Source organism: Aaosphaeria arxii, assembly GCF_010015735.1.
Source record: "Aaosphaeria arxii CBS 175.79 unplaced genomic scaffold BU24scaffold_14, whole genome shotgun sequence".
Classification (NCBI taxonomy): Eukaryota; Fungi; Ascomycota; class Dothideomycetes; order Pleosporales; genus Aaosphaeria; species Aaosphaeria arxii.
Genome location: NW_022983487.1, coordinates 379516 through 390720, shown reverse-complemented (window position 1 = coordinate 390720; position 11205 = coordinate 379516). Strand labels below are relative to the sequence as shown.

General features: G+C 49.3%; 6 protein-coding genes across 6 annotated transcripts; 4 read left to right on the top strand and 2 right to left on the bottom strand.

Annotated features, from left to right (window-relative positions):
- Window positions 1–113: 113 nt before the first annotated feature.
- On the bottom strand, window positions 114–1758 carry BU24DRAFT_358995 (fructosyl amino acid oxidase; the record flags this gene model as incomplete). The annotated part of the gene is made up of 4 exons (XM_033524018.1): window positions 114–725; window positions 844–1116; window positions 1225–1383; window positions 1474–1758. The coding sequence occupies 4 exons, from the start codon at window positions 1756–1758 to the stop codon at window positions 114–116; spliced, it is 1329 nt and encodes a 442-aa protein (XP_033377604.1).
- Window positions 1759–2692: 934 nt separating this feature from the next.
- BU24DRAFT_86002 (MFS general substrate transporter) lies at window positions 2693–4935 on the top strand. The gene is made up of 6 exons (XM_033534720.1): window positions 2693–3133; window positions 3190–3262; window positions 3313–3601; window positions 3657–4313; window positions 4365–4439; window positions 4494–4935. The coding sequence occupies exons 1-6, from the start codon at window positions 2879–2881 to the stop codon at window positions 4657–4659; spliced, it is 1515 nt and encodes a 504-aa protein (XP_033377603.1). The 5' UTR covers window positions 2693–2878; the 3' UTR covers window positions 4660–4935.
- On the top strand, window positions 4496–5120 carry BU24DRAFT_86014 (uncharacterized protein). Its single transcript, XM_033534721.1, has one exon. It carries the CDS (start codon window positions 4673–4675, stop codon window positions 5027–5029), a length of 357 nt encoding a protein of 118 aa, XP_033377602.1. The 5' UTR covers window positions 4496–4672; the 3' UTR covers window positions 5030–5120.
- On the bottom strand, window positions 4936–6892 carry BU24DRAFT_85992 (uncharacterized protein). Its single transcript, XM_033534719.1, has one exon. It carries the CDS (start codon window positions 6726–6728, stop codon window positions 5211–5213), a length of 1518 nt encoding a protein of 505 aa, XP_033377601.1. The 5' UTR covers window positions 6729–6892; the 3' UTR covers window positions 4936–5210.
- Window positions 6893–7012: 120 nt separating this feature from the next.
- On the top strand, window positions 7013–7914 carry BU24DRAFT_428807 (peptidyl-prolyl cis-trans isomerase pin4). Its single transcript, XM_033529569.1, has 2 exons — window positions 7013–7297; window positions 7379–7914. The coding sequence occupies exons 1-2, from the start codon at window positions 7075–7077 to the stop codon at window positions 7531–7533; spliced, it is 378 nt and encodes a 125-aa protein (XP_033377600.1). The 5' UTR covers window positions 7013–7074; the 3' UTR covers window positions 7534–7914.
- Window positions 7915–8186: 272 nt separating this feature from the next.
- BU24DRAFT_474170 (SPOC domain-like protein) lies at window positions 8187–11083 on the top strand (the record flags this gene model as incomplete). Its single annotated transcript, XM_033532831.1, has 7 exons — window positions 8187–8315; window positions 8369–8423; window positions 8477–8617; window positions 8661–8856; window positions 8907–8967; window positions 9018–9566; window positions 9635–11083. 7 exons carry the CDS (start codon window positions 8187–8189, stop codon window positions 10730–10732), a joined length of 2229 nt encoding a protein of 742 aa, XP_033377599.1. The 3' UTR covers window positions 10733–11083.
- Window positions 11084–11205: the final 122 nt, after the last annotated feature.

Sequence of the window (11205 nt, the reverse complement as noted above, 5' to 3'; positions counted from 1 at the left end):
GGGCTGTGGATTGGTTGTGTGTATCAGACATCTCTGGCGTTAATGTACTATTTGACCACGCATGTGGAAAAAGGCAACTTCGTACATGTACATGCAGCAACGACTGCCATCCTTCAAAGCTTCTCCCTGGCGTCATGCTTCCAACCCTTCAAGTCCCCCAAATCCTTCGCCCTCGCCGCCCGTCGACTCTTGACCGCATCGCCACTTCCCGGCCTCCACCTCCATGCTTCCGCCAACTCCGCACTCAGTCTCCCCTCTAACAACTCCACAACATGTGACCCAATGTTGGGAAGCAGTTTGAACGTGTGCCCACTATCTCCCGTCGCCAGGACGAAATTCTTCCAGCGGGGGTGCTCGCACACGAGGAGCGCGGCGTCAGGTGTGTCGTTGCACCAACACAACGCACGATCGAACAGTGGCTTCTGGACAAAAGACGGGAGGAAGACCTCCAGTGCCTTGCGGATACGCACCTCGCTCTCGTCTGGGTACGTGTCTGTGGGGTGCGCGGCGTGGGACCTGGGCACCGAGATCTTGCGAGGCGAGGCCGCGCCGTACGGTTGGTGCAGGACGTTGTGGGTGAAGCCCGGGAACTCGTCGCAGATCTTGATGACGCCCGAGGCGTCAGGCTCGAAGAAGAAACCTATGTCTGGGTTGTACACGACGGGGGTGTCGGCATAGGGTAGGGCCTCTGAGGGGGTAAGGTGGATTTTGGCATACACCCATGCCTATTTGGTTTCAAGCTTTCATTAGCAGTGATCCCTTTCGAATGCTTAAGATGGCTGTCGTAGAAAGATGGCAATGGGATTTTAGTAGGTGAGGCCTGAAAAATTAATGTTACGGTACCTTTGAGCAACACTGATCTTCCAAATCAACGAGAGCAGGGCTCCATGCTCCCGTGGCGAGAACAACCTTGTCAGCATAGTACTGCGTCCCATCGGCGGTCTCGACGCCCACGCAGTCGGAGCTGTCGTTCTGTGAAAATAGAGGTTTCTTGAAGGTACCAGCACCGCCGAACCCGAATTTCACGCCCTGGCGTTGGCACTCTTCACCGATGGCGTTGATGGCTTGTGCTGCAGCGAGCCAGCCTCCGTCTTTGCTGAAGACAGCCTTCCAGCCCTGTGGTTTGTACGAAAATCAGTTTAGAGTATCCTTGTGTCAGGGTGGTGAGGGGGGAATAGTTAGATTTGAATATCATCATTGATGAATAGGGTAGATAAGACTGACTTTGATGTTTTCACGCTCAAGGAGCGGCATCTTTTTCAAGATTTCTTCTTCGTTGTTGAGCCATTCGGTGGTGTTTTCAAGGCCCACACCTGCATTCAGCAGTCTTTGATAAGCTTCTTTGAGTTCTGCGAGGCCGGACTCCGTGTGTGCACAGTCGAGCTATGAAGTCGTCAGTCGACGAAGCGCCATACAGGATAACCATCACTTCATGGTGTGGTGTGGTATGATATGAAGGTCTATAGTGCTTACCCGTCCAGTGTTATGAAAAAATGGCTTAAAGAGCTCATCATTTGTCCACATCTGTCTCGCTTCCAGACTTAACTGCAGATCAACCTTGTTCCTCAATCGAATTCCCATGATCTTGTTCAAGTCGTTTCCGGCCGATTGCGCAGATGGTATGGGGTAGGTGTCGAGCACTGTGATGTTCGATGGCGTGTAGCCCGAACGCAGCAGATGCAGGGCTGTCGAGGATCCCATCGTGCCTCCACCACCTACCACAATGACTTTTGTGTCTTTGCGTGACGTGGTGGCCATTTTGACTTGCGTTGTGGAATGAATATTCGATTCAGTCAATGCGGCTGTAGTTCCATGTAACACATAGAGATATATGTGTATTTCCCCGTACTTAATGCTCGGGGGAAGTTCCCCAGGACTCCTAACTCTTTAAGTATGGACCAATTATGGTGGACGTCAAGCCAATTTCTACAAGAGCAACTCTGACACGCCACCATTAACGAACACAGGCTTGAATCTTACGATGTATAGCAGCAGATCATAGACTAGATCTTTGTTTCTCTGCACAACTGACTAATAGGTATCCGGTGATTATTGAATCTTAATGGAGGAAGTCATATCTTCTCATATCTATCTCTTTGACAGGTGAGTCACCCTCGCTTGCTTTGAGGTTAGAATGGGTCGTAGGTACGAATCATCGGATGAGTCGAGAGATTGACATCTGCCGGGACCGGAACTGTTATGATTACCTAACTGGGATTAGCTTGATGGAGCGCGCTCGTCCGATCTGATGATAGGATGTCCCGTGTGCTTCTTTTGAGGCCGATACGTCTATCTCCGCAGTGCCGCCGAGCGGGAAAAAGGGTTACTGTTGTTCAGAGTGGTGGAAGTATACGAAATGCCGCCTTCGAACTAAAATTTAGAACAAAGTGTCCCTGGTATCTCGATACCGCTCCAATAAAGATACCCAGGGCTGGTGGAAACTTGAGGTCGAGTCAAGCCATCCCGCGGAGCAAGCTTCGAGTGACTCGGGACCACTTCGATTAGCTCGACAACTGTTATTTCTACTTAAAGAGGCATAGCTAGAGTGGCCCCGATAATCGCCCTGTCTCGTACACCCATGAATAAGGCCGGCAGACCTCCGCAAGCACCATGATCCCCAGATTGTAGAACATAGAACAGTTCGCTTCCGACTCCCGAGCGCACGCGAGTGGTGGATCCTCGAGATAAGCAGATGGCGGAGAAAGGTTAAGGGTGCTTGGTTGGGGATTGGCGAGGACTAGAGCCTTGGGTATCATATCTCTCCTGTGTTGTATATATAGTGACGCTGCGTTTCTCTCTCCGAGGGAGCGTCTAGCAACTGCCGGTAAGACTCTCTGATCTCATTTCACTTTGGCACACCCGTCGCACAAACGCCGTCATGTCACATCTAGACGCTGCTCCACCAAATACTCACGCTGGCGGTAATGACGATGCTTTGGAGACCAAGGGTGCAAACCCTATGGTCGCACCGTACCACAGTGGGGATGTTACTGATGAGAGAATCGATATGACGGCCTACGAGAACAGCGTCCCGCGGTGGAAGAGGATCTATCAGAACAGTTTTACACAGATGGTATTGCTTAGTATACAGGCATTCTGTGGTCCGGCTATGGCTGATGCCATTGCTGGCCTTGTGAGGAACCCCATCGGCGCTGAGCTCCAATTAAATTCACACTAACGAAACGATAGGGTGGAGGAGGTTTGGCTACCCCACAAACTTCTAACATTGCTGTTGCTATCAACTATGCCATGCTTGCACTCGGTAACTTGACCCAATGAATGTATGCCATCAAATGAAAGCTAATGAATCAGTGTGTCTCTGCGGTGGTCCCATTGTCAACAAATTGGGAACGAAATGGGCTTTGGTAATCGGAGCAATGTCCTTCCCTATCCGAGGGTCATCATACTATGTCAATAGTAAATTCGGCGTCCAGTGGTACTTGATTCTCGGCGGCTTCTTCACTGGAATCGGTTCTGGGGCATGGTATGTCGCCGAGTCCGGCTCGATCATGAGCCTGGCACCATCCGGGTCTCGAGGAAAGTATTTGGCTTTCTGGATTGTGGCACGCAACCTTGGTCAGCTTGTTGGTGGTGCAATCAAGTGAGTCTATCGAGTCGCGATATATGTTGTTGTAGCTTTGCTGATCCAGAGATAGTCTGTCAAAGAACCACAAGAAGGGAGCTGTCGGCGGCGTGAGCCCCGATACGTATGTTGCTTTCTTGATAATCGAATGCATGGCTCTTCCATTCGCGTTCCTCATCTCACCGCTCGACCGAGTCGTCCGATCCGATGGAACCCGCATCCTCATGTCTGAGAAATTGTCGACCAAACAAGAATTCAAGCGTATTCGGTTCACAATGACTTCTAAACTCATTGTACTGTCCGCGCTCTGGGCCATCTGGTCTTTCTTCTATTCCGGTACATGGTCCACATATCTTGGAACATACTTCTCTGTTCGTGCTCGGGCGCTTTCCTCACTAATCTCTCCATTCTTCTGTATCGTTGGATGCTTTGGCCTTGGCTTCATTCTCGATATGAAAAACATGAGCCAGCGACGCCGAGCCCAGATAGGCCTTTTCACTGTAGTGATCCTGAATCTCGGTGTATACATCTGGTCCATCGTCATGCAGGTCCGCTTTAACGAGCACAAACCTGGCAAGATCGACTGGGACGATTCGCTCTATGCGAAATCCTTCCTTCCATACTTCTTCGTCCAAACTACCGGTCCTCTCTCACAATCGTACATGTATTGGCTCCTGTCCTCCTTCGCCACGGACGCACAGTCAAACGTCCGAAATGGCGCTGCTTTCCGGTAAGATTCGACCCATGTATCCAACTGTCGGCTCATACTGACATCGAACAGCTGTCTCGAGGCCGTCGGTCAGGCCATTTCTTATGGAATGAATACGCAGATCAAAACCAGCCCACTGATCGGATTGTAAGTCTGATGATAATCAAGGCCATCCCGAGTATGTGACTGATAAACTTCTAGCTGTGTAACGTTCGGTTTGATGGGTGCGGCGCTTTATCCCATGTTAGTCCTAGTCAATCAAACTCCAGACCGCATTCCAGCAGATGTAATCGCCGAGGAGCAGGAGGCCGCCGAGGGCAAAGGTGTGGGAAGGACGGTAGTTGACGCCGATACTAAAGGCGCTTGATCTGCCTATCTGAATGTTTCCAGAGTGGTGGGATCTAGCCATGTGGTCTGTCCTGCAAATTCTGCGTTGTGGAAGTTCTCTACAGATCCTAGACCGCTATCAATATTCAACCTCCAACTGTCACGTATTGTACCGAAATAGAAGTAGCCATGTGATGTCATGGGGAGACCATAATATACTCTGCTTCCTCGATACCCTGCATATGCTCTTGTGGAGTGTTCGAGGGCATGCTGAAGTCCAGCCACTAGAGAAAAATTGGCCGCATCATAGAACATGGATTGTCCGGGGTATTGATACGAATGCGGGTTTTAGATGGGCGCTGGATATACAAAGTGAATGTATCCTATTCCGTCTTTGGAAGCCTCAATAGTTCCGCGGAATGATTACTTCGCGATAGTCCGGACTTGTCAGGTATGGATCAAGTAGTTAGCCACCCGTGCTCCGACTGCAGGATGTGGGTCGGTAGATCATGGCGGTTGAGTTACCCCAGTCTGCTACTGCTCGAATATCTAACAGTGGGGAGGTTTCAGAGGCTCATCCGTTGACGAGTTTTACGCGAGATCGACTTCTCTGCCTCGCCTTCTTCGGATTACTGAGATACAGTCTACCTTCTCCATCCCATCTTGTCCGCCTATGACCGACTCAAGATCTTTGCAAGCCCACACATCCTCAATATCTGCCATCAGTTTTCGCATCACTGGGAATTTCCTCGATTCAAACATAGCTGCTAGCCGGTCCCGGACAAATTGACGCTGTGCCACATCAATAGCTTCGCAACCTGCGGTGAAAATTGGCCAAATGTGAGAAGATATGAGGGCTGACGAGACGTCGACTTGGGCAAGATAGCTAAGGCATTGCTGCACATGATGTAGCGTGATTGGATTTGGTGCCCCGATGCCGTGCCATATGCGATACAAATAGATGAAGGCAGCATGACGGTAGGCTTCGGCAGTGGCCGAAATGTCCTTCGAATCGTTCTCGTTATGATCCGGTGCAGCTGATAAGTCTAGCGAGCTGAGGGTTTGTTCGAGCCCAGAGCCTATGACTGAAAAACGGGCAAAACTGGTTGGGTCCTTTGAAATAGTACCTCCATGCCTTGCAATATCTTGCAGCTCACTGATACCGGCAACAATATGGAGTACTCTGGCAATGCCTTTCATGCTACTGATGCCTTCAACGGCATCAAAATCTCCTCCGTGGTTGATAAAAGGACTCGAGCTGCGAGATACAGACGACAAGATGTCGTGATAGGCGAAAAGACTTAATAAAAATCGCACACTAGGAGACTTGCTCCAGATAGCGATATCACCACGCTTCTGGGATAACATGGCCTTAGCACCGACTAAATGATTTACCACGCTTGGAGCGGCATCGCCTTCGCCGAAAAGGCGCATAGAAACCTGCATCATCAAGACAGTAGCAAGAGCTGGTTCAGCAGAGGAATCTTCTGGGATTTGGATAAGGCGCTGGAGTTGTTGGATCGCATCCCGTTGATGACGATAAGCATCCAATTTCAGGAACCCGTCACCCGAAACAAGTGCAAGGTGGTGTGCCGCCATTGAAAGAACAGTCGACCTTAACGCCCCCGGACTATATGCCATGGCAGTTAGATGTATCTGGTAAGGGCTTTTCGCCCGATTCCCCGGAGTGACTGATATCAGCGTTGACAGCTGCTCCACCCAATACTGCAACAACCGCTTGTCGCCAGTAGACAAGTCAGGGCTCATCGTAGGCGTGATGATCATTGGAGCTATGTCTGTTGCGCGAGGCCATTCAGGACTTGGAGACCAGTCAACCATGTCAAGTGTAGCCGGGGCCGATGTTATGCTAGACGTTGATAAAGGACTTGATGCCTGTGGATGCTCCACAGACCTCGCTCTGCCGCTCCTTGGGCGTTTGCCAGATGCTGGTTGGGCAGTAGTATTTTTCCATTTCAACTTAATACCATAGCCTTTACATGTGATGTTCAGTCGAGTACATCTTCCACAGAAAGGTTTCTTTTCGTCGCATTTGTACCCAGATTCGCGGCAGGTCCAGCAGCCGGTTCTTGTCCTTGTATGAGGTGCCATAGTCGCGTGCCCACCTATGGATCATCAGGTACCATTACGAAGCATTAGCAGTCGAGTCACATAGCGTATTTCTGTGGTACAAAACGATGATCCAGGCCGATGTACAAATGATGAGAATATTGAAGAGAGAACGAGGAATTCATAATCGCTAGTAGTTACCGAAGGGCTCCAGGTTAAGCAACGCCCTTGGCCTTTTCAGCCTAGTTACGTAAACAACTAAAGCAGGCTCACCGCCTCCCTCTCCGCCTAATACTGACTGCACAATGGACCTTCGATGGTGGGGAGTGGGGGGGTGTGAAGGTAGAACTGTTGTTTGCTTCAATAAACACTCCTTCTTCACTCAACAATGGCGCCTAAAAATAAAGGCAAAGCGAAGGACGCATCCAAAGATGGCGGTGATAAGGGGTCTTCTGCAAAAGGCGGAAAGCTGAAACCGGCGACCAGCATCAATGTTCGACACATACTTTGCGAGAAACACAGCAAGAAAGAGGAAGCACTGCAAAAGTTGCGGGACGGGGCCAAGTTTGATGAAGTTGCAAGAGAGTTCAGCGAAGACAAGGCCAGACAAGGTAGGCGCTACCCAAAGCCTCAAAGCCTCGTCTTGATGATTCGGGCTTTTTGCTGCGCTTCGGCTGACACTACGCCTAAAGGTGGCTCTTTAGGGTGGAAAACGCGTGGTTCTCTTCTCGCCGATTTCGAAAAGGTTGCATACGATCTAGAGCCAAGTACGACGGGCAACCCAAAGTTGGGCGAATGCAAAACGAACGAGGGATATCATATCATCATGGTGGAAGGAAGAAAGTGATATGATCGGAAATATATACTATGACTCTGACTGATCATACATCGCGTGCCGTAGAGACAGCCATCTAGCGAACAGCACTCCGTAGGAATCTACACGTTCTCTGGCACATGACGGTTGATAGAACCATCTCCTCGCCCTAATGACGATCTGTGCAGGCATAACTGCGCAGTTCCTATGGCAAAGGTTTATACCTATGAACTTGTCTCGATACTGTTTATGACGATGTTTTCTGGCTAGATCAACAAGTGTCATCGTTAGAGTCGAATGGGGTGGGAGCACAACCTATGACAAGCATCCCACGTACGATATGTCTCCTCTAGTGTAACAATCTTCAAGCCTGGAAAATATAATTCTGGAGAGGGCTTCTTTCAATTGAACACGCGTTAAAACCTTTTGTGCATTTACTTTTGGTCGATAGGGCTGTTTCTTTACCTTGCTGGGTCATGGCGATGATTGCTATATCATGTGAGATCGCGTTCTAGCCTGCAACGCGTATTGTCCGTGCGTTGTGTTTGCCTAATTCATAGGTGCTGAACATCGCCTCCTCGCTGTTCATCATTTCCATTGCTCAAGTCTCTCTTCTTCTTCTTCTTCTTCTTCTTCTTCTTCTTCTTCTTCTTCTTCTTCTTCTTCCTTACTCCATTTTTTCAGCCATGGCGCAAAAGGAAGCAACCGTATACGTGCTTGATCTGGGACGGTCAATGGGCGAGAAACGCCATGGACGAAGCAAGAGCAACCTTGACTGGGCGATGGAGTATATCTGGGATAAGATCACGACTACAGTACGTTTGAGTATCTGCAAATAATTATGGACGACAAATTAATGTTCTGAAAGGTTGCCACTGGTCGCAAGACGTCGCTGGTTGGAGTCGTGGGTTATCGAACTGATGGTGCGTGCGCATATCGACACCATTCGCGGAGAATCATCACTAAATGTATTCAGTCACGGAGCTTGATGGCGTACTAGAGGATTCAGATGGATATGACAATATCCACGTCTTCTCACGGCCCAAACAATTCCTCTTGTCAGACATTCGAGAGCTACAAGACAATATAAAGCCTAGTTCCACCAACGAAGGTGATGGTATGTCGTCAAAGCCCTATTATACTGACTATCCTGATGCAAGAGCCAGTCCTTGGAGCCCTAGCAGTAGCTATTCATATGATCGACAAGGCAACAGAGGGTAAAACCAAAAAGCCTTTGAAGTTTGACCGAAGAATTGTGATCATTTCAGACGGTTACGGCGAACTCGATACCAGCGATCTGGACGGATACGTATCGAAGATGAACCAAGAGGATGCGAAGTATGATTTAACACTTCTGTGAGTTTCATTGTCGGTTTCCATTGATCAATTTCGCTAAACCAGAAAAGCGGAGTTGATTTTGACGACCCTGACTACGGATATAAAGAGGAAGACAAAGACTCAGTCAAGGTATGAATCCGATTTCAGCATTCGTAGATTCTCGTGTTAATCATTCATAGGAGGAGAACGAAACTATTCTCAAGGACCTGGTCAACAATTGTGCCGGAAACTTTGGCACGCTTGCTGTGGCCATAGACCAGCTGGATATCCCAAGGACCAAGGACACCCGTGCGGTGCCTAGCTACAAAGGTACTCTTACCCTGGGTGATATTCGGAATTATGAGGCTACTCTGACCATGGATATCGAGCGCTATCCATGCACTATGATCGCCAAACCGCCAACTGCAAGCTCCTTCGTCGTTAGGGCAGGATTGGATGATCAGGCCGGGGCAGGGCCGAGCACCCAATCGACTGCCACAGCTGCTGGAGATGCATCTGGAGATGCACAACTACCCGGTGGCGATCTCTCAGCGGTAAGGAATCAACGCGTCTACAAGGTTGAGAACCCTGAAGAGCCTGGGGAGAAAATGAATGTTGAACCCGACGAACTGGAACGAGGCTTCGAATATGGAAGGACCGCTGTCCATATCAGCGAATCAGACATGAATGTCGTCAAGCTCGAGACGGATCCAAGCTTTGAGCTACTTGGATTTGTACCCGAGGAGAAGGTATTATGCCATTCCCTGCCACATTTGGCCACGTCTGTGGAAGCTTCCTTGCTAACGATTTAATGCAGTTTGAACGTTATCTTCCCATGTCTCGAACTAACTTCATTGTTCCTCAAAAGGCAAATGACCAGGCCCAACTTGCACTTTCGTCTTTCGTGCATGCCCTCTACGAAGCTGGGTGTTATGCAGTAGCACGTCTCGTGACCAAGCAGTATAAACCACCAATCCTCGTCTTGCTTGTCCCACACATCAAAGGTGATTTCGAGGCACTGATTGACGTTGAGCTTCCCTTCGAAGAAGACATACGCCGCTACAAATTTCCACCATTGGATAGAAAGCTCACCGTATCGGGAAAAGTCATTGCAGAACATAGGGACATACCAAATGACCGCCTCATGCAATCGATGAGTGATTATGTGGATGCTATGGATCTATCGACGTTCGATCTCGACGATGAAGGCGAACCAGACGAATACATGAAGTTCGAAGACACGTACTCGCCTCTGCTACATCGAATCAATCACATCATTCGCTGGCGTGCTACCAATAACACGTACGATAAACTCCCAGACCCGCCACGCATACTGACCAAATACTCGGTCCCACCCATAGATCTCATCGCGCAGGCACAAACGCATCTCGACGCTCTAAAAGAGGCGGCAGACGTCAAAAAAGTCCCTCCGAAGGTGAAGGGTCGAGGGAAACGGTCGCTCCGAGACAGAGAGAAGCCATTGAGCGGCTTAGACGTGGATGAGCTCTTGGGAAATCCCAAACGAGTGAAGATCGATTCTCAAAATCTCATTCCATCATTCAAACAGGCTCTTGCTGCGACAGATGATCTAGACGCAATCCAGTCTGCTGCGGACGACATGAGCAAGAATATTAAATCCTTGATACGTAGTTCTGTCGGCGAGTCGGGATATGGTCGAGCATTGGAGGCGATACGTGTGATGAGGGAAGAAATCACCGAGCTTGAGGAACCCGAAATCTACAATGCATTTATTCGGGGATTGAAGATAGACATCCTCAATGGCAGTTTACAAGGTGACAGGCGCGAAATGTGGTGGCGGATACGCGGGTCAAAGTACGGACTTATCGACCGAAAAAGGAGTTTTGCGTCCGATGTCACTGAAGAAGAGGCTGCGGAGTTTTATAAACGCTCATGAGTGCGGCGCCCTTTTGGCACGCTACTAAACTGGCTGCCAACCTCATTCTTCATCATGTTCGACAGGGTGAGGAAATCAGGAACATTGCCAGAAAGGCTCACATAACGATTGTGATATGCAATAATGGGCGAGGCATACCACCCATACATAGGCCAAGCATACTAAAACAACCTCCTTCTAATTGTAGGTGTAGTTCTACGTGATGCTGGAAATGAGAAGAACATGCTGCGGCAAAGCCGACGATTAGAGCCCACTTTTCCGTGTGGCTTTCAGTCTTTTGTAACCGGGTATTGGTATTGCGACATCAGAGTACTCAACCAAGGCTCAAAATGCAATGGAAAGAAACTTGTGTAATTCAAAATACGAGATGTATCAACATGGGTGGCCGACTAATGTCGCCTCGAACCAGTGACTACGCATTACACACAGTGCTGCCAGGAAACCTCGGTTAGGCACCATCGGAACTTGCGCGG